We start from the raw sequence: 27,595 nt of genomic DNA, 5'->3' as shown, positions 1-27,595 counted from the left end.
GCCAGGATGGCGTCTGACGTCTCTACCATCTGGAGGTGCATGCCTGGGGATCCTTGGATCTTGACTGTTTTCACACATCCTGTAGAAGTCTGTCCACGGTATTTTATCTGCACAATCAGACTGAATTTCAGGAACCAATAAGTTGTTTTGAAAAATTGGACTTTCGAGCTGTCCAGCCCCAAAATGGCAACCAGGCATTTCGTTTTAGCGACTGTAACCTTGGTTTACGGCGTCATTTGGCACCTAGCTTATATATATATATATATATATATATATATATATATATATATATATATATATGTCATTGTTTTGTTGTTGTTGTTGTTGTTGAGTCATTCAGTTGTGTTCGACTCTTTGTGACCCCATGGACCAGAGCATGCCAGGCACCCCTATCCTCCACTGCCTCCTGCAGTTTGGCCCCATATATATATATATATATATATATATATATATATATATATATGAATGAGTTACTAACATTGCCCCACCCCCAGCACCAGAGTAATCCAGCCAGTTGCAGCTTTTTCCACTCCACCATCATGTTAGGGCACCCAAGTCAATCTATTACCACACACTGCATCGTCACTACCACCCAAACCTCATCGCATTGTAGGGAGTCCATTATGTTCACTTGCATTGTGGGTGAAGTAGTTAGGGCATAGGATGAAGGCTTCAAGGTCAGGCGGAAGAGCCCAAATCTCTTCAGAAATAGGGAATCATAGAATCATTAAATTATAGAATTGTAGAGTTGGAAGGGACCCTGAGGATCATCTTAGTCCAACCCCCTGCAGGAATATGCAGCTGTTCCATATGGAGATCGAACCTGTGACCTTGGGTGTTATCAGCACCATGCTCTAACCAACTGAGCTACCCCCAAGAACACTTTTCTTTATAAAAAAAACAGCAACATATATTTAAAGTTAAAATGCTTGTGTAGTTGGGAGTTTTTCTTTCTTTCTTTACTAGCTAACCAATTAGAAGCTTGGGGGGGCAGCATTCAGCATTATATAAATGAATAATACTAATACTAATACTAATAATAATTTATTTATACCCCGCCCATCTGGCTGGGTTTCCCTACATCATATCACTTGCATGCAAACTGATTCTACTTAATAGTACAGTGGTACCTTGGTTTACTAACTTACAGGTAATCTGTTCCGGAAGTCTGTTCTTAAACCAAAGTGTTCTTAAACCAAGGTGTGCTTTCCCAAAGGAGCAGGGGGACTCAATTTACAAATGGAACACGCTCAACAGGAAGCGGAACATGTTCTGCTTCCAAGGCAAAGTTCACAAACCAAAAAACCTACTTCCGGGTTTGCAGCATTCTTAATCCAAGTTGTTCATAAACTAAACTATTCTTAAACCAAGCTACCACTTTACTTTTTATCTTATTGCCTTCTGCCCCTGATTGGGAAGGGGATTTCCCACCCTGCAAAAAAAAAAAATCATTATTTTTTTTAAAGTATTCATGTTCTGCCTCTTAAACACGGCAATTCAGAAGGCAGCGAACAAATCTAACACATGACAGGGAGAGTTAGAGAACAGCGAGATCAGAAATTTATTGAAGATTGGAAAAAAATTGTAAATTATTTGAAGAAATATACACAGTTGAATACGTTAGTAGGATTACAGGAAGCTTTGTAGTAAAAAATAAATATTATTGTATGATGAAACAAGCAATGATTATGTTAGTTAGGAATATCAAAGCAATAATATATGGAATAAATATAAAAACAAAGAAAGAATATTGTAGAAACCATATGGAAGGCTTGAGGGAAGTCCGGGCCCAGAGAGGCCAAAATACAGAATGTTCAACAAGCAATGAATTGTAAATATATTGTATGTTTGTAAAACTGAATAAAAAAGATTATGAAAAAAATCTAACACATAAAACCACAATCCAGCCTTTCAAAAAATCAGCAAGTGAATCAATCAGCATCAGAAACCAAATATAGTATAATAGCAGCAGCACTGAGTCATGTCAAAAAAGCAACAGAAAAGAGCAAGAGAGTTTTCACTGTACTAATAATAATATAAAATCAGAAGGGGAGATTTCTATTTCAGCAAGGCCAGAGGATAATATAGAGAACAGTAAGTCAAGAATGATCTGGGTTTTTCTGCCCCAGCGTTCTTCCTGTGTCAGCCGCTCACAGCCCTCACCTTTGTATCAGCAGCAGAAAGCCAGAAGCAAAGGGATTAGTGCCTTGTGTAACAGGAGGAAAGAGCACCGAAAACAGCCACCTGCGTATGTTCACCTCTATATGCTGAGTGATGTTGATGTTAAGAGTTATTAATGCTTTGCCAAAAAAGCTTGGCCCCACCTAGGTCTCAGCTTCCTCTCTCTTCTGTTCTTTAATTAGCAAGTTATTTCTGTAAGGTGCTATTACTGCCTCACAGCCGGCTAAGAGCCTTGTAAAGTCTTCTAGGGAACAGCTATTGATACAATGCACTAGGGCAGAGAAGGCACAAGTTACCACTTGTGCCATAAGTTCCCTTTCCTGGGCGTAAGTTATTGCTGGCACAGGCGCCTAATGGCCGCGGCAGGTGCAGGGAGGGCCACAAGAATGAACACACAGGAGACGGGTATTGGGTTGAATTAGGCCACAACTTTACCGATTACCGGAAAGTGTAGGTTTGGCTAAGGCACTGGGCATCAGGCAGCCTGCCTGCTAGGTCAACCTGCATCGGGGAGTCACCCCAACATAGATCGGGTGCCACAACCCTGCAGAGTCCACCACTGGAAGAGATGTATTGGCCCATCGGTTCCCCAGTGGACTCCCAGTCATCCCTCCCGGACCCCGCTAACAGTAACACTTTCTAGCAGCAAATACACACACTGCTTAACTGTTGTACTCTGCTGCACCTCCTTCTCTGGATAAAAGGGAAGGGCAAATGTTTTTGACTCAGCTCTGCTCTAAAGCACACTGCAAGAAAGAGGAAGAAGCTAGCTTTTCTGTGGACTCTGCATTAGGTCCTCCTGCTGCACTTCATAGTGTTGTTAGCTTGTCAAAATCCCTCTGCCTTTTTTTGACCTAGAAAGCATCATATACTCCTGGAGGGTGGAGGGAATGCCCAGAACAGGTTTAGGGGCATCCTGGAGGAGATCTCCCTTGTTGCACAGGGAGAAAACTTTGCACTAATCTACACAGAACTACATTGAACACACCCCCTTATTTCCACTTTAATAGTTCCTATGATATAAACACTTTAATCAGAAGGTTATATGAAACTGGCTAGGGGAAAGCGTTTCACATTTTCAGGTACTACTCTGTGGTCTGAAGGTGTAAGAGGATTAAAAACGGAAAAGGCAATATCATGGCAGATATGAACTCTAGAGATGTGGAAGTGGGAACAGGCAGACTCCTAAGGACTAGACAAGAGGATAAAATAGCAGGGCTTTATGACATGAACACGGGTAGCTATGCTAGTATTGTTACAAAAGTCAGGTGCCACCCCCACACTCTGTCAAGCAATAGCAAGATCTCAGGGGATTCCAGGCACTCACCCAAGGTCTGTGTTCCTTTGGATAATCGAGACACAGTGGAGACCATCGTAGTTTTAAGAAATATTGTTTATTCTCCTATTGACACCTTCAGTCTGCTTGGAGGGAGTCCAGATCTTACAGCACGGTCATCTCAAGTGGGGCTTGTTCCCCCACAGCAGTACAGCACTGGAGTCCAAGGCATCTCTCCCAGCTAGCCTTCAGCCACCCTGCCCAAGATGGAGCCTAGTCTTTCTTTCTCCTCCTTGCTAATAAAAAAAACCCGCTCCCTTTTTCTGTTACCTCAAACACACAGTTACCTGGCAGGCTTCCAAACCCCCAGTCTCTGTTCACGCCTCAGAGCAAGAGAGGACAGTTTTCTTGCATTGCCAATGGCTCTCACTGGCCCTGTATTGTTTCTTAATGGCCCTAGATTGGCCAGGTCATTTTCCTTAGCTAGCCAAGGAATTCCTCTGAAGTTTGTACTATATTTCTCCTTTCACATCCCAAATAATCAAAATAACACCATTAATGCCACTTTAAAAGTATTTCTGACACAAGTTATAGAGTAGAAGGACTTGGATGCCTAAAGCATTAATATATTAGTGTGTATACATACACACACTAAAAGATGACAAAATTGGATAGTCACTTGTCATTAGCAATGCCCACGGACACATGCAAGCCAACACCTGCCCATAATGATGCTCTTGTAATCCCATTTTAGAAAGCACCCATTACTGCATTGAAATGCAATCATGGGGGTGGAAGGACACGTTCCCAGCAACAATAAAATAAAATAAAAATGACACTGTCTGGGTGCTAGGAAAGTTTGTTCTTCATCCGCAAGAGAAGTATTATCCTGGAATACTGGAATTGCCTGATCTCCTGTACTTCAGCCCTAGGCAGTGGAGCCCGGGACCTGAAAGGTCTCACGTCTTCCCTTTCCCTCTCAGCCTTTAGAAGTTCAATCACTGAAGAGACAGAATATTAACTGTGGCTCACATGTACTGTGCCAAGGTTGCCATGTTTCAAAAAGTGAAAATCCGGACACAAAAGTTGTTGGAAAATCTCCCCAAAATAGTTTGAGCTTTTTTTTCCTTCCCTTTTTTTTTGGGGGGGGGGATTTGCCTAAAAATCTACACTTCCAACATGGGTTGCCATACATTTCCAGGGACATTTTAACCGATCTTCAGAAATTCTGCCTGGGTGCTATTTCCAAATGACGAATCCCAGATATGTCCAGGAGATTCCGGACGTATGGCAGCCCTAATTGTGTCTACATATTTTTCCTCTGCAGCTGGCAGTGGGGAGGGGGGCATTTTCCTTACTGCCAAGCTTATGCAGATAACCAAGATAACATTTTTCCATTAAGGGTCAGCTGGTGACATGTGCATTCTCTGCTGTATTTTTGTAAACTGCATGGCATCATTGGGCAATTGCTGGGACCCCAGAGCCTAGAAGGGCCCACTGATGGCACCTGTCGTAAGATATGGGGGGGGGTGTTCTTTGTGGCATGGTAGAAGAAGAAGAGTTTGGATTTGATATCCCGCTTTTCACTACCCGAAGGAGTCTCAAAGCGGCTAACATTCTCCTTTCCCTTCCTCCCCCACAACAAACACTCTGTGAGGTGAGTGGGGCTGAGAGACTTCAGAGAAGTGTGACTAGCCCAAGGTCACCCAGCAGCTGCATGTGGGGGAGTGGAGACGCGAACCCGGTTCCCCAGATTATGAGTCTACCACTCTTAACCACTACACCACACTGGCTGGTACTGTTGGTAAAGGTAAAGGTAAAGGTACCCCTGACTGTTAGGTCCAGTCGCGGACGACTGTGGGGTTGTGGCGCTCATCTCGCTCTATAGGCCGAGGGAGCCAGCATTTGTTTTTTTTTGTTTTTTTTAATGAAGAATTTATTGGCATTTTCATAACACAACACACACCCAAACCCACACCTACAAATATAAAACAAATACAAATACATATATTGCCAGGATTCTTCTTCTTGTTTATATACATAAAGAAAAATTTCTATTTCCGAATCTTGACGGTTGACTTCCCCTGCCTTTTCACCTTCGGTTTTAAATCCATAATCTACTTTCTTAACATCTTATCTCTGAAAAAAGAATTTAACTTCAATTAAAGATAACACAATTATCTTAATCCTCATATTCTATCATAAATCTTAACAAAATATTCTTATAAAATCTAAACTTATTTCTTCTGTCCTTTATCATGCTGCTATTGACATAAAATCTCAATATCTCCTTACTTATTCAAGATAAACTTACAATTAACAACCTTCACCCTCCGATTTCAGGTACCATAACAGACCATTTAACTTTTACATTTAATACTTCACCCCACACCCCCTCTGTCCATTGTCTTTCTCTGTCTTTCGCCGGGACCAATCTTCCAGTTATCTTCTTTTCCCAGATGTCCACAGATCCAGGCAGCATTCACAACAAACTTTGCATCGAGCTTCAGGATACACATCATCTCTTTTCTGGGCTCCTCCGCTTCTTTGTACCATACTTCTTCTTCTTGTAAATATCTTAATTCCTTGTCCCTTGCCCCCGAGCTCCCACCTCGGGGTCTGGATATTGTAAATTTTACCGTTCCGGGACTGCCACCCCCAAAGAACGGTTCTTTTTCCCGGAGTCGCCCAGACATTTCAAACCATCCTTCAAGCATCCCTTCTAACTCTTTGCAAAGGTTTCCTTCCATTGTGTAAAACTTTTGAAAAGCCTCCTCTGTGGAAAGTAGATTTTTTTTATTTATTATCCCACTCAAGACTTTCAATTTCCGATTAAGCAGTTCCAGCCTCAAGACAGTAAGCATTTCTTCATCCGTTAATCCAGAGTTCAAAACAAGTTCAAACACAAAGTCCAGCATGTTGGGGGAGGGGGTGAGTGTCAAATTTCAGTTCCTGTCTCTTCCTCCCTTTGTTTCAATTGTTTCCCACATCAGTCCAAATTTTCCATCGCCATTTTTCTGAAGCCAGAGCGTAAAGACCAAAACTTTAAACGGAGATATTTTCTGCCCACTTAATCCCCAAAGGGAAATCTCAGCAGTCTCAGTTTTCAAATTTCAAACACTTTGTATCCATTACTGTAGCAGCAGTCACTTAAACTGGTTATTTTCTTTCTTTCCCGAAGGGAGGGAGGCAGGCTTCCTTTCCTCTTCCCCCCGGATCGTTCCCAAGATGTAAAAATCAGTCAAATACTCACAACCACCGGGTTCTTTAACACCATTAAAGACAGGTAGAACTTAGACGCTCATCACGGGATTTGTTGCCGCATTTGCATCCCAGTTGGGGCATGTCCCCTATAGCCCGGCTCCGTCGTCCCTTCACCCCCACTCCCCCTTTACAGGGGGAGCGAGGGAAGGGTTCGGAGCCACAATGGGCACAGCCGGGGAGCCCAGGGTGCGGGACGCTCTTCCCGCACCCCACCGGAGCCCCGCTTTGCGGTAGCGGGGCTCCAACCCCCGGGACGGACTGGGTCGCCTCGCAGCCGAGGCAGCCCACGACCTCCCGCAATGGCGTCGCCGCCGGAAGTCGGGAGCCAGCATTTGTACGCAGACAGCTTCCGGGTCATGTGGCCAGCATGACTAAGCCGCTTCTGGCGAACCAGAGCAGCACACAGAATCACCGTTTACCTTCCCGCTGGAGCGGTACCTATCTACTTGCACTTTGTGCTATCGAACTGCTAGGTTGGCAGGAGCAGGGACCGAACAATGGGAGCTCACCGTATCACGGGGATTCGATCCGCTGACCTTCCAATCGGCAAGCCCTAGGCTCTGTGGTTTAGACCAGGCATCGGCAACCTCCGGCCCATGGGCCGGATGAGGCCCACAAAGGCCATTTAACCAGCCCACAAGCCGCCCGGTCACCGAGCCGCCCGCTTGGCAAGTCCCCCGCGCGCTGCACTAAACTGGCAAGGCGACTCACCGAGTGGCGCCGGAAATGGCATCTGCGCATGCGCAAATGCCGAAAATCGCTTCTGTGCAGGCGTCTGGGCATGCACATAAGTGATTTTCGGTGCCGGGGACATGCGCAGACGTGATTTCCAGCATCACGCTGTGCATGTCCGGCCCATGGCCGGATAACCTTGCCAACACCTGGTTTAGACCACAGCACCACCTGTGTCCCTGTTGGAGCTAGCTGCTATTTTGATTTCACCTGCCCTGCTCCACCTAATTCTTTAGAGGGGTTTTTTGTGGTGTTTTGACCAGAACTGTGCAGCTGGGTCTAGCTGCCGTTTTAGCTTCCCACAGATGGATGGTCATCAGTCATGGATGCTTCAGCTGAGATTCCTGCATTGCAGGGGGCTGGACTCGATGACCCTTGGGGTCCCTGCCAACTCTACAATTCTATGATTCGATTAATGCCCCCAACGTAGCATGGTGACAGAAATGAAGCCTAAAAAACAAGAGGGGTAAATCAGCATGCTTGGAGTTTTGTTCTTGGCTTACTGGTGGGTTTGTTTGTTTGTTTGTTTGTTTGTTTGTTTTTTGCAGGAAACATTTTCAAACTCCCAAACAAAAAAACATTACCAATCCTAGTTAATAAGGACATGAAAAATGGGTCTGGGCACAGTTCAGCCTCTGCTCTGTGCAAACACAGCTCTGCATGCAGGAGGAATAGGGTCAGCAGCAGGGCGATTGTGCACCAATTGTAGCACATGATAGTGACTGAATTGTGCCATTCCCAACTCTTCACACATGCACACAGCTGTGCAGAACAGAGTTGCATGTGGGGGTATGAATACGCTCCCTCTTCATTCAGTGTTGCAGTCAACAGTCAGACAGTATTAGGTCATTGGAGTCGAGCACTTTCACCAAGCGCGACATTTGGTCCCAAAAATACACAGGCTTTGGGCTGTCTGAGCTCTATAATTAAACCCTAGATTTTTATCGGACGTAAAAAAGATGACAGGAGAAGATAAAAGCACCAGACCATGTCTGAACGATTCAGAGTTGTATGACTGTTGTGTCAACACTCTATAAACACTGCTGAGAAATGGAGTGGACTTTACTGCATTCCGCAGCCAGCTCTTCAGTCTAAAAAAATCCACAATATCCAGTTCCACATGAAATTCAGTTAAACAAGGTGACTGGCCTTGCTGCTTTTCAAGTTTCCGCACAGGACATTAGCACTGAGCCAGGCCTCGGTTAGAAAAACTGTATCAAAAGCTTCAGGTCCGACAGATGAAATAGAACAGATCGTGCTGATAAAAACAGTAAGCAGAGGAGGAGCAAAGCTTATCAGAGGCACTGACTCTGTTTGGTGAAACTTTGCACTGATCAAGGAAGAAATCTATCATGGGGCCAAGAGGGCTAGTAGAACCAGTGGCAGCAAAACTGTTTTGTTTATGAAGAAAACCCTCTGCCACCTTGTTCTTTGGCCACCCCAAATTAATGAATTTCTCCCACCCAACAAGCTCAAGCTAAAGTGGCCAAAATGCTCCTCACTTTCGAGGTGGGTGCCTAGAAATGTGTGTGTGTGTGTGTGAAGGGAGAATTCATCCCAGTGCTAGTCAGAAACCACACAAACCTCTCTAGGAACACCACAACTAAAAAGGCCCTGTCTCAAGCCACAACTCATCTTCTCCAATGAAAATAGAGATGTCCTAAGGAAAAGCAGGACATTCCGGGATCAAATCAGAAACCGGGATGGCTTCTGTAAATATGGGACTCTCCCTGGAAAACAGGGACACTTGGAGGGTTCGAAAATGGAGTAAAGGAAGTGCAATGCGAACTTAATCCAGCTCTTCATTATTAGCTATTTCTCACATTTCCATCCTCTCTGTGCTCCAGGAACCTCAAGGGGCATGTTTGGCTCATCCTCTTGCAAAAGCCCTGTGAAGTAGCAGGTTAGGCTGAGGTAGTGACTGCAAAAGGCTAGCCCACGCCTGCCACAAATGGACCTCAGTTTATAGTAAGTCATGTTACGATGGAGGAGCTATGGCTACTCTCCCCCTTGGACAATAAAAATACCTGCATTTATTTACATTGCAATTAAGTATGTTTTAGTTCATACTGGCTTATTGTTGGCAGACCTCGGTGCACTGCCAAGATAAGATTGATGTTAGGCTACTGTCCTGTGAGCCTTTGCACTGGAATAAGCCTATGAACACAGCAATTCTTACTTCTGAGCAAATGCACATGAAGGGAGGGCATGAGATTAATCTAGTTTAAAAGGGCTTCTCAGGTACATTCCGGTCTTAACATTCTAAGATAAACTGCATTCATCCTCGCAATGGCATTTAGCTTTTCTTTTCTTTTCTTTTGCTTTACATCAGGAATGTGCAAACTATGTATTAAAGAAATGCAATACAAAAGAATCTTAGGATGCCCAGCAGTAACTAATGATAAATTACAGCTGGAAAGTTGAGCAATACATCTATAAATGTCTCAGATGTTTAGGAGGCAAAATAGCACCACCTATTCCACTGCTGCAGTGTTTTTCCCCCCAGCCGGTTTGTTCATGGAATCGAAGGAGAAAAAGGAGCCTTCTCAATTGTGCAGGGAAAAAGTAAGCTAATGACACACACAGAAGCCCATTTTATTTTATTTGTTGCTTTTTTTTTTCAAAAGTCTATGCCGTTTCCCCTCAATCATAGCTTACAAATAATTTGGGGGGGGGGGGGAGTTCTCCACAATCATTTTGAGGAAATATGGAAAGATGTCCACTACATCGGAAATACAAAATTTGGATCTCCAGTGGGAACTTTTCAATCCGTACTGGGAAGCCTTTTAGTACAAATCCAAATGAAATACACGTGAATTGCATAAGAGGATTTCCTGAGGGTTGCCCTAACATTAGACGGAGTGAGGCAAGCGCCTCAGGTGGCAGGTGCCCAAGAGCAGCAGCCCCACCCCAGCCATTCCTCCTGATCCTATCATACACCCCCCTCAATTAACCTACTGGCCTCAGGCTTATTGGAGGATGCTGCCCCATTACTAGTGTTCCTGTTAAGATCCAGTCAACTTCTGCATATAGAATGGGGTGCTATCTTGTCTTTTGCCTCAGGCAGCAAATTGCCTTAGGCCAGCTCTGGAACTTTCCACTGGATTGTGTCAGATTTCTGAGGTAAAAATTTACAGCTGTATCATTCCCCAAAGAATTCCAGGAATTGTAATTTGTTACAGGTGCTGAGAGCTATTAGGAAAGCCCTCACCGTAGCTGTCAACTTTCCCCCTTTTTAAAGGGAAATTCCCTTATTCCAAATAGGATTCCTCACAAGAAAAGGGAAAAGTTGACAGCTATGCCCCTCACGGAGCTACACTTCTCCAGAGAAAAGGTTTTCATTACATTGCTCAATTCTTTAATTTCTACCTGAAAAAGCAGCAAGGAACGCTGTAGTTAAAACCAAACACACACATGTAAGAATTGTGTTCCAGGCCTTGCCATTTCTCCTTCCCTTCATCTGTCATAAGGAGATAATGACAGATACTGTACTTACAAACCTCCCAGGGTGTCAATGAAACTCTTCAATATCCTGGAGTAGGAGTATTATTAGTGCAGTTACTGTTACTGGAGCTGCCAAACAAGATCACAAAAATTAGCTCCCCAATCCAATGTCTCAATTATACGGCAGGCAGCGATGACCAATAACAAAGGACAACGCCCTAACAATGTAAACACACCTATCTATTTGTCTATATGCGCTGCCCCATTATCCCTAAAAAAACAACAAGCTCTTCCCTACTACAGGAACTTGTATCTGCATCCAAATCGTTTCAAAAGCCAGCTGAAGGATAGGTTACTCACTGTGTTGACATGCTTCCAGTAATGTAGGCCAGTCTACACGGCGGATGGACTTGGACCAGGAAGACCTGAGTTCAAATTCCATGGAGACCTGAATTCAAATTCCCAGTCAGTTATGAAGGTCAAAGGGCAGCCTTGAGGGCAGCACTGCTGTCTCTCAGCCTCATCACAAAGTTTGGAGGATAAGAGTGGGAAAACCCCGTGCAAACTACCCTAAGCTTCTCAGAAGGGTGAAATACACATAGCAAGGATGTTTCCAACACACCTGAAAAAAGGTTTGGTTAAGGACGATGGATGAGGCAGATCAAAGAGCTCAATACTTTCTCAGGTGTGCCAGGTCTGACCTTAAGTTTCCAGGTGTGCCTGGCCTGCTCCAGGTGGCAGATGGAAGGCTTGCATCTCCAGGTGTCTTGAGACTGCCTTTAAAATTGTGTGGTTTTCTGTGCTTTGACTTCCACTGCTTCCATTTGACACTTCCAAGAGATGGTTTCACCAAAGAGAACACTCAGGTCAAAGGAATCATCGAATTGTAGAATTGGAAGTGGTCCTGAGGATCGTCTAGTCCAGACATCCCCAACCTTTGGCCCTCCAGATGTTTTGGACTACAATTCCCATCATCCCTGACCACTGGTCCTGTTAGCTAGGGATCATGAGAGTTGTAGGCCAAAACATCTGGAGGGCCGCAGGTTAGGGATGCCTGGTCTAGTCCAACCCCTGCAATGCAGGAATATGCAGCTGTCCCATATGAGGATCCAACCTGCAACCTTGCTGTTATCAGCACCATGATGCATCTAAATGAACAAGTCTTGTTCTCTAGCTTGTGGATCTAAGCACTTTTTATATCTAGGACTGTGATTGCCAAAAAAGAATAATCTTTGTGTTAATTTATAGATAGGCTTTCCTCTTTGCAGTATGCACTGAACACCTCCAATAGATTTTTTGCCACTATGTAATGCACAGAGCAGGCCTCCAAGTGAGAGGCAGGCCTCCAAGTGAGTATGAAGAAGAGCATTTTCAGTACCTGTCTTTGCAAGAGCACACTGCCTTACACAGAGGACTCAGCTATATAGCTGCAAATAAAACGTTTTAAGTGTGTTGCAAAGTGCAATATACAAATGTGACACTAGACAGCGACAGTGAGCTACGACAAATTCAATGTATTTTTCAAAGCATGTTTTTTAAAGCATTTTCACAGCGTTTTTTTAATATATGTGTGTAGTTTCCACCAGAGTCAGACCACTGGCCCATGTATCTTAGCATTGTGTACACAACTAGAAATTGGACTCCAGCATTCAGAGAAAGCATCCTGCCCCAGCAAATTTTGATTCTATATAGCAGGGATGTCAACATGAATAAAATATTGGGGGGGGTCCAGGTAAGCCCCACCCTGATTAATCGATCACATGATGCAGCACATGCACACCATTTGAATAGCAATGCCTATCAACTTTTGGGGGGGCGTCCTCCTCAAATATTTTATTGGGGAGGTGAAGACCCCTCAGCCCCTAGGAGTTGGCTCCTATGCTATATAATATAAAATGCTGGTGTTTTTATATTGCTCTCAGGGTCCTCTTAAGCCAATGTCCAATGCAATCAAAGGACATTCCCTACAATTACTTGGAAATGCCACAGGGGCTGTTGGAACACAGCTCCCAGATAGTGCATTGATTTCTCAGGTTCCCTGCTGCTTCACTCTGTCTTCCCAACCACACCAATACCACCTCCCCCAAAGCAATAGCATTGGACCACTTGTCCAGCCAAGCTGGCCCAGACTCCTGAGAAATCTCGAAAGCCATAATCAAAATGACTTTTAACACGACCTACTGTAGATCCACGATAAATTATTGAAGGATGTTCCTATGATTATTTAACGAAAGGTATTGTGTGTCTGGATGTAGTTAAGGGGAGCACTTCATTAGGTATTTTGGCTGCACACTTGGAAACTTAAGAGATTGCAGTTCCTGGGTGGTATAACAATAGGCAAGGGAAGGGGTAATCAGACCCAGCAAGCTTTCTCCTGCTTTTCTTACGTCCTCTCATTTGCAGAAAATGAGAAACAAGAACGCTTTCTCTCTCTCTCTCTCTCCTACTCCATATTTCCGATTACATATGTTCCTTACCTCATCACTTGTAGAAACTGCAGCATCGTGTAACACAGTGAGGTAGCCAAAGTCTATTGAACCAGCTTCCAAATCTCTCTCTCCACCCCACTACTCAGCCCCATTTTCTTTGCACACCCACCTTTCCCTACCGCTTACAGAAACAAAGGCATCAAGCATTTGAGTGCTGGTATCCACAGCAAGGTGCAGATTAATGGAAAAGGCAACTGTCATGAGGGTGGCAGGTTACCCTTCTGGTGCAAGCCCCAAAGTGCTGTATGCATCAGCCAAGAACATTGCCCACCTTAAAAAGCTCTGTGGATTGTCAGAATCTCCCAACATGCATTTAGGAGAGACATAGAATGGCATTATAGAGGGCTTGGGGGCTAGTGTTTAAGTAGAGCACAGGCTACCTAATATATCGTGATATATCAAAGCAATTTTTTTCAGCACAAACATGAAAAAATAATAATGACATGAACATACCTCTCCTCCAACTAGCAACATTAACATAACTCAAATTCTATGGTGTCCTTAGACATGGAAGCATCCACCAATCACTTTATCCTGATAATAAGAACTGCACGTCACAACATTACACAAGCATTTGTTGTTGTTGGTGTTCAGTCGTTCAGTCATGTCCGACTCTTCGTGACCCCATGGACCAGAGCACGCCAGGCACGCCTATCCTTCACTGCCTCTCGCAGTTTGGCCAAACTCATGTTAGTAGCTTCGAGAACACTGTCCAACCATCTCATCCTCTGTTGTCCCCTTCTCCTTGTGCCCTCCATCTTTCCCAACATCAGGGTCTTTTCTAGGGAGTCTTCTCTTCTCATGAGGTGGCCAAAATACTGGAGCCTCAACTTCAGGATCTGTCCTGAAGCAGTAGGAGCCAGCTTAACATTAAGAACACTTAGAAATTGTATAGGCTACTAAGGAGATCAATTAGCACCAAAGTAGGCATAAAACTGACAGATCTACTTGTTTAAACCTGGGTCTGCCACAATATATCAAGTGTGTGCGCTTGTGACTGGTGGCGATGGTTTCTGTTATTTAGAGCAAAGCAGGTATGGATACGGGGTTTTTTCAATACATAAGGGTTGTAGCTCTGGCATCTCCAGATAGGAATTGGAGACACCCTGGTCTGAAATCCTGGAGAGACACTACCAGTCATAATAGACTGAGCTAGATGGGCCAAGTGATCAGACTCCGTGCAAAGCACTTTCCTGCAATATGAACCTCCAACATCTGAAAGCCACCAAGCCATAACAGCCATGCATAGCAGACCATGGGGCAGGGAGGGACACAATAATCCTTTTGCTTTTGCTACCGGCCTATTGCAAATAAATTATGGAGAAGGTGAGAGGAGTGTGGTCAAGCACCCAAGCAGGCTGCAAAATGCAGCCAGTAGACTGTTCAATGTGGGTGGGTGCCACAAATTCAGCAGGCTGGCAGTACTCCATCTAATTGCATGAACATCTATATGCAATCCTGAGCTCTGGCTCCATAGGGGAGAGTGGGAATATCTATTTGAACAAAATCAGCAGTGGTGACAACAATCTACGTCCTTGGGCTGAAGCCTTTGACCTTACTCTGCTTCCTTGTTCTCAAATCAGTGTGCTTCGTTGACCCCTTCCTTCACAAAAAAGGAAAAATGTTCTGCAATGTTTTGGTTTTTTCCCCTTCTAGAGACAGTGTGTTCAAAAAAAGTCTAGCAGTTCAGTAACGTATATACTCAGTATAAAGGTAAAGGTAAAGGTACCCCTAACCGTTAGGTCCAGTCGCGGACGACTCTAGGGTTGCGTGCTCATCTCGCTCTATAGGCCAAGGGAGCCGACGTTTGTCTGCAGACAGCTTCCGGGTCATGTGGCCACCATGACTAAAACGCTTCTGGCAAACCAGAGCAGCGCACAGAAAGGCCGTTTACCTTCCCGCCGGAGTGGTGCCTATTTATCTACTTGCACTTTGACATGCTTTCGAACTGCTAGGTGGGCAGGAGCAGGGACCGAGCAATGGGAGCTTACCCCGTCACGGGGATTCGAACTGCCGACCTTCTGATTGGCAAGCCCTAGGCTCAGTGGTTTAGACCAATATTATTCTCAGGGCGCTTCCAGACGAAGGGTTTTTCGAGTCAGACAAGTCAGTGCAGTGCACCTGACTGACACACAAAGGCAGACTAGTATCTAGCAGGTTCAGTGCAGGCAGCAGCATCAGGGAGAATGACTTAAGTAGGGGCAGCCAAAGTAGTACCTTCCAGGTGTTGATAGACTACAACCCCCATCATCCTTCCCCATTGGCCATGCTGGCTGGAACTGATGGGAGTCGGCATCCAATAACATCTGGCAGGTGCCACATTGACTATTGCTGGACCAAAATATGAACCACCCTAGGCAGTGGCGTGTGGTCAGTGGACTAGGGGTACTAGGCTAGTCCCCTAAATGTTCCCCTGGCTCCTTCTTCCCAAAGCCCAGGAAGCTTCTGCCCTGCTTGGGGAGGGAGATGCAATGCTCACAAGCACAACATTGCCCTCACAAGCTGGCGCCTTTGGCCTTAACTGTTTCCCAACTAAAAATTTCACAGCATGCCACTGACCTTCGGGTAGCTTATACAGTACCGCATCCTTGAACAGGTAGGTAGCCATGTTGGTCTGCCATAGTCAAAACAAAATAAAAAATAAAATAAATCCTTCCAGTAGCACCTTAGAGACCAACTAAGTTTGTTCTTGGTATGAGCTTTCGTGTGCATGCACACTTCTTCAGATACACCTTGAAGTTACTTGTTCTCCTTGCTTCTAGTTCCGCACATCATTGGGAAGCTGGCATCTGGATGCAAACTACACATTGGAGGCCTGAATATGGTGCACTACAGCATCTTAAAAAGCAAATATATCACCTTGCCGACAAAGGTCCATATAGTTAAAGCTATGGTTTTCCCAGTAGTAATGTATGGAAGTGAGAGCTGGACCATAAACAAGGCTGATCGCCGAAGAATTGATGCTTTTGAATTATGGTGCTGGAGGAGACTCTTGAGAGTCCCATGGTCTGCAAGAAGATCAAACCTATTCTTAAAGAAATCAGCCCTGAATGCTCACTAGAAGGACAGATCCTGAAGTTGAGGCTCCAGTACTTTGGCCACCTCATGAGAAGAGAAGACTCCCTGGAAAAGACCCTGATGTTGGGAAAGATGGAGGGTGAGATGGTTGGACAGTGTTCTCAAAGCTACTAACATGAATTTGGCCAAACTGCGAGAGGCAGTGAAGGATAGGCGGGCCTGGCGTGCTCTGTTCCATGGGGTCACAAAGTGTCGGACATGACTGAACGACTGAACAACAACAACAACAAGTTGCAGACTGGTTCCAATGGTACCCTTGAATTCAACTTCGAACTAATTCTCCCAATCTCATTATGCCTGATAGGTAGATGCTGGGGTTTGAACTTGTACTAGCTCACGCAATAAAATCAAGATTCAACACATGCAGAAATAGCTAGTTAAGAACTTTAGAACACAAGAAGAGCCTGCTGGAGCAAGCGGACACTCATCAAGTCCAGCATCCTGCTCTCACAGTGGCCAGCCAGATACCTATGGGGAACCCACAAGCAGAACTGGAGCACAGGAGCACTCTCCCCTCTTGTGGTTTCCGGAAACATCAAGACTGGTAGCTGTCAATAGCCTTATCCTCCATAATTTTTTTAAGTAGTCCAAGTTGGTGGCCATCACAGTTTCCTGTGGGAGGGAGTTCCACATTTTAACTATGCACTGCATGAAGAAGTACTTTATCTGTCCTGGATTTTCCAACATTCAGCTTCATTGAATACTGTATCGCACAATGTAGAATAAGGTCTTTCACATTATGGTTTGCCCTAAAAAAACATTAACCCAAAATTGCATTTCCTGAAGCTAGAAGTTGTTGTATTCATTTACTAATCATGGCACACCCATTCTCCCTAATTCTCTTCCTCATCCACATAAAGTGCATCGTATAATATCCCACCCCACAAACCACAACCTGCTCTATCACCAGCCACCACAAAAGCAAGCAGCTGCAATGGTCAACCATCTTGCTCATTAGGGGCACCCAGAGGACAGTCTTGAGAAATGGATGGATGCGTGAATTCAAAAACTGCAGCAGCACTCCCCACTCCGATGCATGCCCTATAGCATGATGGACAATGACCCCCATTTGTCTCTTTAATAGGTCCAAGACAACAGGCAAAAGAGGTAGAAGGACCAGGGGGGACCTCCTCAGTCAATAAGCATGACGCTGACAGAATCTGCAAACCAGATATACTTAAAATTAATAATAATAATCTTTCTTCTTTCTCTTCCCCATTCACTCTCTTTTTGCACATACTTTTGACTTTTCAAACCATTGCCAAGCCAGGCGTGTGATATGTTACTGTTTGGACATGTTCTCTGTAGTGCCATTTCTGTCAATCAGGCTTCAGGTCACACTGCCCAAAGCTTAAGAGTGTATCTGACCTAATTTGTTGTAGAAGCACACTGAATAGCAGAATGTTCCAACTGGCAGAGTATCAGCAGCGCTTCATTTGCAAAAGATTCTGCCAGGGTTCTGCCCTACCTGGGTCATGCCCTCTCACCTAGATGCACTTTTCTCCCTAATCTCTGCTATGCAAAATGCTGTTGGTGGGCAATGACTCAGCGATGAGGGATATGCACCTTACACATGCTCAGAGGCATTTTCGCTGTCAGCTTCAGGCGTGCCTGAGTTGAGAGCACCTGGCATCGCAGTCTGGTTCCAGGGCTCCGTCACCAAGGAACTTTGGCAAAATCCTCAGGTGCCACATCCTGCCAACATGTTATTTAATCGCAAGATTTCTAGCAACACAAAAGGCATGCAAGACAATCCTAAAGTCTTACGGCTCCCTCATAATGTGGATTTGCAGCTTCCATAAGACCAGCAGAGGAAGAGTGAGGAACACAAACACACACAACACACACACACAACACACAGACACAGGCCTTCCATCCCTAGGGTTGCAGCCCTTCTTTCCTGAGCACCCCAATAAAAAGGGGAGCGGGAGAGACCCTCTTTTCTCAGTGCTACTGGTGGACAGGAAGCACAGAATACAATATTGTCTGTATCTGAGGCAGGTGAACAGCTGAAGCTGCGTTCGCTCCGGAGATCGAGTTACAAGTCCTGTCCTGAGCCGAGGAAAATAGCTGAGGGGAGGACAAATCGCCGGGAAAATAGGTTCCTGTATAACACATCTCATCCCCAGAAAGTTCAGGACAGGTAAATAGCCGGTCCCCTTCCACCTGTTCTAAGACAGGTGCCCGAGGGGAACGTCCCATTGGAAAGTGAAGAGAAGGAAGTGTGATTTTTGAAAAATAATAATACAGTATATAGATGAATTCTCTTGCGGAATCTTCACATGGCCTGCTGGGCAGGGCACAATTCCCCCCCTCAGCCCCACGCGTGCCTCTGGACACTAAGCGTAACATAAAGTCACTCTGCCCATGCTCAGAGGCACCCTCTCTCCCACGGAAGTCAAGGCTTCCGGGGGCCGGCGCTGCCCTCGCCCCTGGGACTTACCTCTTCTGCTGCAGCAGGTTGATTTCGTCGAGGCGCCGGTCCCAGGACTTCTCGCCCTGCAGCCTGCGCCGAAGGGCCGCCCAGAGCCCCAGGAGGAAGCTGCGGTTCCCGGGCAGCAGCATCCCCATCGCTCCGCCGCCGAGGCCTCAGCAGCGCCTCCGCCCAGGTGGCGGGCCCGAAGCTGGGTCCGGCTGCGGGAGGCCAGCGCCGTGCTGCTCCGCAGGCAGAGGAGGCAACGGCGGAGCCAGGCAGGAGGAGGACGACGAGAGGCGCTTGCAACATCTGGCTGAGACCTGGCGGAGCTCACAACCTGGCGGGAGGGACCTGGGAGAGGAGGAGGAGGAGAAAGAAAGAGGCGAGGAGAAGATCCGCCCTGCCCGGCGCCTCCCCAACAACCGGCTCCCTCGGGAGTTCAAGAGACGCGCGGGACTCAGCATAGCAGAGGGCGGGGGGTAGGCAAGAGGTGCAGCAAACACAGCAAAAGTTTTTGGGGGAGTGCATAGGAGCCAACTCCTAGGGGCCGAGGCCCTTTCAGCCACCCAATAAAATATTTGAGGGGGCGCCCGCGCCCCCCAAATTTAATGGATATTGCTATTCAAATAGTGCGTGCGCACTGTGTCATGTGATTGATAGTGTGGGGCGGGACTTACCTCGCCCCGCCCCCCATATTTCATTCAAGTTGGCACCCCTGTTTGCTACTTCCTAGCACCTTTTTGGTAAGCTTCATCTTTTTTTTTGTAAAAAAAAGCTGCTTTACCTTTACCATAAAATTGCAGAGTTGGAAGAGACACCCAGGGTCATCTAGATCCCTGCAATGAAGGTATCCTGCCCACAGCTGTCTCTGGGTGGGCTTGAACCACCAACCTTCTGGGTGGGCTTGAACCACCAACAAGACAGCAAGGGGCCCCAGTCCCTAAGAGTCGGCTCCTGTGCACTGACCCATGGTACACTTTGCATGCATCCCCCTGATCTGCCACAGCTTGGGGTGAGGTGGAGGACTGCTTTGAGCAAGTCTCTTGATGAAAGGCTGAGGATAGTTGCACTTAGAATTATATAATTGCAGGGCTGAAAGGAACCTGCAGTGCAGGTATCTTTCAACCAGCATGGGGCTTGAACCCACGACCCTGAGATTAAGAGTCATGCTCTTACCAACTGAGCTATCCCACTGTCCTAATCCAGGGGACCTGGCTCCCTGTCGAGTTGTCATTTTCATCCCCCAAAGTTCCTGTGCATTTGATAGATGCACGATTCTGCCCAGCCACCTAGCCCAGGACTTCTTTCCTTGAAGCCTGTGCAGAAGAGCAGTCCAGAGCCCCAGGAGAAAGCTGCAGTTGTTACATGGAATTGGGCACTCAGCTGCTTGGGCTGCGTACACAGTTCCATTTTCGCCCCTTCCAGCGCACTCCCACCGCTGATATTTGAAGCCGAGTGCACACGACGAATAGCCACAATCCATAGGCATCTTGTACTTTCTTGAGAAGCACTGCTGTTTGATGCACTTTCACTTAATCCATCTTCCACCAGGCAGCTGTTGCACATCTGCAGATGACAACCAACCTTGGACAGGTTGCGGGCCCAGGGTAAAGTCAGATTATGTGCATCAGTTGAAGACATCCCTGCCTCCTCTCTAGTTCGTAGGCAACATGAAAACACAACTTGAAATGCAGCCGGCAGGCAGGCAGGGTTTGGGGGTGGGGAGTGGGACAACATCACTGCATTTTAAGCACTAATGTGCACATAGGCCACTCTTTGTCTCCCAATTGGTAGAACAGGATTTGTTATTTTTCAAAGCAGAAAGTTAAAACGTGTTACGAAATGATATATAGTGTTTTCCCTATAGTGTTCAGTGTCTTAGGAGTTTTCTGGGTTTTTTTCCAGTTGAGAACATCTGGCACCAGACCAATTTTGATCCTTCCCAACAGGAGTATTATGGAAATAATAGGAAAAGATTAGAGGAAGATCAATGCATTAGAGAGCCTAAATTGAGGACAACCTTCTTCAAGGGCACAACTTACTGAGAACAAGCCTCTCCTGTTAAGTCAAGTTCTTGAGAGATTTTGCAGTAGGCTTTGTAGTATTTGCAAGAATTGGATTACATAATGATTTATTTGTGAGTACATTTCCAAACTTTCACCTCCTCCTTTGCTGTTCCTGGCACTTAGCACTACCTCCCCCTTTCCCTTTAAAACAAAGTATGAACAAGTGCAGCAAAATTGCTTAAAGCAAAATATCTCATGCTGAGCCACACACCCCCAAAAAATCTTCCCTTTTCCAGGTATCTCCCCAAATCCCTGCTTAGAAGACAGTGGTTGTACCCACCAGATGACTGGACCAATTATGATTAAATATGGAAACCTACTTTTGAATCTCCGCTGAGTCTAACAGCTCACCAGGTACCGGTAGTTGTGAGTACATCATTTCATCTCTGCTTAGCCTATCTCACAAAGTTGTTGACATAGGTATAGTCAGGGGATGGGGACAGCTGCCCACTCCCATCAAGTAAATAAATAAAAATAACTAAAAGTAGAAATAATCAGAATATTTGAAATTGAAATGCTTGCTGAGGTCACTTGGATGGTGTTGTGGAACATTCTGGCAAAGATTTTGACAGGTTTTTCTGATTGCTTGGGGTCAAAAGAAAGTACCAGTAATTGGAAACAACTGTTGCTGAGACATTTCATTCCGAATCTGCTAGACGGAGGATGGTGACAGGTGGGTGTCCTGCCCCTCGCCCCACAACATAAATCCTGGTTACGCCCATGGTTGTTGAGGAGGCTAAAAGGGCAACCAACATACACCTACCCTTCTGAGATCCTTCAAGGAAGAGCAAGATACATGCAATAATTAAAATTAGTGAGTGCACTGCATCTCTCTCAGAATGCACTGAGAGAATCGTACCAGGAAGAAGTCTTATTGCTATGTTTCCATCAACGGATACTAGTTTCATGATATTTCCATAATAATTTCAACAACTTCTTCCAGAGCATTTCTTGTTATGTAGCAATGTCAGCTTCTGTGACAACTCTTGTGCACTTTTTGAATTTCTGCCCCACATTCGCTCCTAACTAAACATGGAAGGATATGTCATTTTCAATTCTCTTGCTTGCTCATTTCCCCAGTCTTATTATAGTCAGTTACCCACATTTCTGTAGCAATTTATGATTTATTTTTTTAAAAAAAAACCTCGTGAAAAATCTTCAGCATTTCTGTGCTAATTTCCCCTAGCACATTTTTGTATGCAATGCTGACTAACGTGCATATTTTTTGCAAGCAATTTCCCCTAATATAATGCATTTTTTGTAAGCACTTCATTTTGGTTGCAGAATCCTAGCACAAAATTGGGATACATGCTAATTTTGAAGGATAGCTGTTTTTGTGCTAATATTGTATTGGAAGGTGTAAATTTTAGTGATTCAGCTTTAAAGGTGGACTGAACTGAATTTTGCCCTACTCCTGTTTCTGTAGCCTATAGGACTTGTGATGCAACAGAAGAGCAAAACAAAAACAAAAAACCATGTGCAGTAATAACACTAGGAAGCTTTAATAGTTGTAATCATGATAAGCATCTAAAACTAAGTACTGTATTGTGTAGTCAATAAAACAAATAGCGCTGCCTGTAGGCTTACAATCTACAAAATAAAAATATAAAGGAAAGTAGCTCAGTTAATACCTGGGATAGCTCAATCAGTAGAGCATAAGACTATTGATCTCAGGGACGTGGGTTTGAGCCCCATGTTGGGCAGAATATTCCTGCATTGCAGGGGGTTGGACTAGGTGACCCTTTGGGTCCCTTCCAACTATTATTCTCTGGAATAAAAAGTGGAAGCTGCTCCATTAGGTCAAATGGGATGCTGCCCCACTGACCTCAGTCAGCCTTCATGGAGCTCCCACCTGCCTGCCTGCCTGCCTGCCTGCCTGCCTCATACTTACAATCAGTAAGGGGGCACAGGATGTTGGCTTCCCCCTCCTTGGTCTCAATGTTAGCTGTATAGAACTCATCAGGAAAGAAGATGAGGGCGAAACTAGAATGTGTTGACTCCATCTGTGGTTCGCTCTGGCACCACCTATTGTTGGCTTCCCCACCTTCCATTCCACCAGTCCCAATGGGCACCAGCTGCTGCTGGGAAAGAAGGGAAACAGACAAGAAGGGGAAATGGCAGAGATGGTGGAGAAGAGTTCAAAACCGCAAGCTTAACAACAATGTAATAATTTACAATGAGCAGGAGCAAGCAAAATGGGGGGGGGGGGAGAGAGAGAGAGAATCTGAACCAGATTAAGACTACAAACCCATAAGTGAAGATGCATGCACCTAAGGCTAAAAAAAAAAAAGACTTCTGGTTTTCAGTTTTATACACTTCAATAATTTTACAATCATTTTAACATTTCAAAACTTGACTTCCTTCCCCCTCTTTCTGCAGTTCCTTAAATTTATTTTTAATACTTTCTGCACATCCAAATTAACTTAATTTGCTCATTTGTTCATCCACTTTAAATATATACTCTTATAAAACTGCAGGTTATTACAATAATCCTGCCGATGTTCTTATCTGTTTACAGTTTGTTTGTAAATGTTCCATAAACCATTTCCATTCTTTTATAAAAAGTTTGTTATCTTGATTTCTCTCCCCCCCCCCAGTAAGTTTCGCCATTTCTACATATTTCATAAGTTTTTTGTATCCGTTCTTCCTTTGCTGGGACTTCTGCTTCTTTCCATTTTGGGGCAAGTAACATTCTTGCCGCTGTAGTCCCATATATGAATAAATTTCTATACAGTTTGGATAGTTCTGTTCTGATAATTCCCTATATATATTTATGTACTGGTATGTATGTATGTATGTATGTATGTATGTATGTATGTATATTTAACTATTTAATTACTTTACTAACTAAAAGCCAAACCACCCAAGGCTTTTAGTTAGTAAAGTAATTAAATAGTTTAAAAATGGAATCACAACTTGGAACCAGACAGAATTCAAATCTGCTGAGGGGTTTTCCAAATAAAGTTGCTGCCTAGGACTAAGGAAACAGAACTATAAACAGAATTTATCAGGCTTCCCATATGAATAACATTTTAAGGCTCAGGTAGCACATGGTGCTATTCAGAGGTTGGTGGACTAGAACTCCCATCATCCCTGACCATTCGACATCCAGGCTGGTGCTGATGGGAGTTGGAATCCAGCAACGTCTGAAGGGTATTGTCTCATCAGCTCCTGATTACCTTCCCGAGCCGCACTGAATTTTGGTTAGGGTAAATGGCTGTCACAATATACAGTTGTCTCATACAAGTTGTCTTGTACCTTTGGTGAAAAAGTGTAAGAACTGCAAAAAGCTGTTTGAACCTGGGGAGTTAGACAGAACCCTAGAGTGCTCTTCCAGTTCAATGCATGAAGAATAGACACATGAAAGTATAGTTCAATATCAGAGCTCACCCTTTGCATATAAGGCTCATCTTCAGGGAAAGACACCCATCTGACAGCATACGGTAGCCAATGGACCACTTTTCTGAATTGATAAAAGGCTGCTTTATACAAGACAAAATATTTTAAAATCACCATTCAAACTGAAATGCATACTTAAAGCAAATCACAACCCCTAGCAAGTATCAATTTTACAACAGCAATAAGAATTCCATATGTTGAATTTAGATTGTCATTTTGGCCCTCAAAGAATGAGGCCACAACTAAAGTTAAAGTTTGTTCGTCACAAACACACTTACCAGGGAGTTAGATCCATTGAATTCAATGGGAATCGTTTCTGAGCAGGCACATGTGGGATTGCACTGCAATCAGTTTGTCGGTCATTTCCTTAGTAGCCCATCTAGGAGAAGGAAAACTAGGATCCTAAACCTCCGCTGCCTTGGGGGATATCTTCAGGAGAAGAAAAGGCTAAGGAGCAAACCTTACACAAATTCGGAGTGGAGTCCCTAAGACGATTGGATGGTGCCTTGTACGCCTCCTTCCGGCAACTCCTACAGCTAAGCTGGCACCAAACATATTGCTCTGCTTTCCTTTGGACCACATCAATGAGGCCAAGAGAGGAGCAGCCCAGGACCTCCATACAGGCTTGCGCCCCAGAAAGATCACTTCAGTGCTGCTAATGAACTGGTACCACAGTGTCTCTCGAGACAGAAAGATGCCAACAACGAGAAGTAGTCTAGATAGATGATGATGATGATAGATAGATAGATAGATAGATAGATAGATAGATACCGTATTTTCCAGCGTATAAGACGACCCCCAACTCTTCCAGTTAAAATATAGGGTTTGAGATATACTCGACCGTAGATTCTCCACCCGGCGTATAAGACGACCCCCAACTTTTGAGAAGATTTTCCTGGATTAAAAAGTACCGTAGTCTTATACATCAGAATATACAGTAGATGATGATAGATAGATGATAGATAGATAGATAGATAGATAGATAGATAGATAGATAGATAGATAGATAGAAGTTTCTGAGCAGTTTACAACACCCTAAAAAATACATTAAAATAAATAAATGAGAAACCCACATTTTACAGAACAGTTAGATCAGACATCCCCTTATAACATCAGTGCAAATGGATTCACCAATGTATAGTCCCATAAATTCTACTGACATATCCAAAATACAAAATTACTATGCACCAGGTATGTATTTACAGGCACCCTCACTTCAACAGTTATCTCCTGAGGATAAGCTTGTGCTAAATGGTAGGGTAAACTCACACCCTTCCCTTGAGTCCTCTGTTCTCACCAGGGAGTACCCACAATCATTGCCATCTCCAAGCAAGCTTAGACACTCCCCACCCTTGCCACTCTTTGCTCTCACTGGGGAGCATCTACAAGGAGCCATTCCACCCCTGCACAATACCAGTAAAAACAACAAGAGATGGTGCACCCTCAGGGTAACTCTGAAGGGTAATCTGCAGTAGCATCACTTGTTATAGGTTCTTGAGCTGGGAGTGTTCCCAGCAAGCCACGGGTGCCTCCAGTCAGCTCCTCCAGGTTCTTCCCATACTCATCACTGCCCAGCCAACAGGGTCTGCAGTCCACCAGCCCAAGAGCCCTCTGCTCTTACCCACTTTGGCTCACACCTGAAGCAAGCTGCGAGACTTAAATAGCCAAATGCCCTGGAGGAGGGACTAAATAGCTGACAAACATTCAGGCTGAGCTGGTCCAAGTGGCATCAGTCTGTCCCCAGTCTCCCTCTGTCTCCCCCTCTGCCTGAAGCAAGATGCAAGGTTTAAGGAGCCAAGTGCTTGGCAGAAGGAACAAACAGCAGAGAAGCATTCAGGCTCAGCTGGTCAGGGTAGACTCTCCCCTATAACCCTGACCCAGTTTTCTACTGTTGTTCAAGGCTGCAAATATTAGGAAATAGTAAGGATAAACAGAATGTCATCCCATTTTCATTTTCAGATCAAAGCTACAAACTCTACAAGTGCCCATATTTTCCAGGGACAGTCCCAGATTTACAGAAGCTGTTCCAGTTTATGATCTGATCACAGAATGTCCTGCTTTTCCTTAGGACGTCTCTAGGACAAAAGCCAGTGTGGTGTAGTGGTTAAGAGTAGTAGACTCGCAGCTGCTGGGTGACCTTGGGCTAGTCACACTTCTTTGAAGTCTCTCAGCCCCACTCGCCTCACAGAGTGTTTGTTGTGGGCGAGCAAGGGAAAGGAGAATGTTAGCCGCTTTGAGACTCCTTCGGGTAGTGATCAAGCGGGATATCAAATCCAAACTTCTATTTCCATTGGAGAAAAGTTGGAGCGTATGGAGTTATGCAACCCAAGGTGATAAGCAGGGAAGTTATATTTTTTTTAAAGGTTTAATGTTTTCTTATGCTTTTATATATGTTGGAAGCTGCCCAAAGTGGCTGGGGCAACCCAGTAAGATAGGTGGGCTATAAATAAAATTATTATTATTATTATTATTAAATAGGATGTCCCTATTTTTATCAGAGAAAGGTTGGAGGGTATGGAGCTATTGCTTGGATGAGAGATTAGAACTATGTGTCAGACATCCCTTTAATTGTATTTTCTCCATATACCCCTTATTCACTGCAATTGCGAATGCAGAATAAGGGGTCAGAGAGAGCATCACAAATAGCCAATCAGGTTAGATCTGATTGCAATGCTTCATGGATCAGCCAGATGAGAAACACACAATGAACAGCAAGGATAATATCACAACAGCTTGAAGCCAATAAAATTTGGTTTTCTGTTAACAATGTGAGGGCAAGTCAGAATTACAGCAATGCTTTCTGAATAGGAAAAATATTTTCAAAGCAATTATTGTTATTATTCATTAAATTTCTATACTCCATCTGAGGATCAAAGGGCAGTTTACAATATAAAAACACAAAAATACATACCATAACAACAAACAAAAGCAATAAACACCACATGCAGTTTAAAAGCCCATAATTGTTTAATTAGCCAAAGACCTGGGAGTTTTGCCTGACACCTAAAGATATGTAACGAAGGCACCAGCCAAGCCTCCTTGAAGAGAGCACTCACAAGCAATCCCCAAAGGATCATAAACAGAGTGTGAGTGTGTGATTTTTTATACTGCAAAAAAACACACCCTTTCAGCTTAACTATGGAAAATATTCAAGATTCACCCAAAATGAATGCAAAATGACAGCACTGAAATTAGAGTTTGCATTTCAGATGTAAAACTTTTGTTGCAGTCTTCAAATGCTTTTCTATTT

At 44.6% G+C, this 27,595-nt stretch overlaps 1 protein-coding gene across 1 annotated transcript in view; it reads right to left on the bottom strand.

The window, feature by feature from the left end:
* The window catches only part of LOC117061016 (transient receptor potential cation channel subfamily V member 6-like), a 71,717-nt gene extending 52,561 nt beyond the window's left edge, over positions 1 to 19,156 (bottom strand). Inside the window, exon 1 of the mRNA XM_033173677.1 lies at positions 18,908 to 19,156. Within this exon, the coding sequence (XP_033029568.1) occupies positions 18,908 to 19,035 (128 nt within the window). The 5' untranslated portion in view covers positions 19,036 to 19,156. The remainder of the gene's footprint in view (positions 1 to 18,907) is intronic.
* Between the last annotated feature and the right edge of the window lie 8,439 nt (positions 19,157 to 27,595).

The sequence above is a fragment of the Lacerta agilis genome, chromosome 16, assembly GCF_009819535.1.
Source record: "Lacerta agilis isolate rLacAgi1 chromosome 16, rLacAgi1.pri, whole genome shotgun sequence".
NCBI classification, from domain to species: Eukaryota; Metazoa; Chordata; class Lepidosauria; order Squamata; family Lacertidae; genus Lacerta; species Lacerta agilis.
This window is presented reverse-complemented; position numbering and strand designations above follow the sequence as displayed.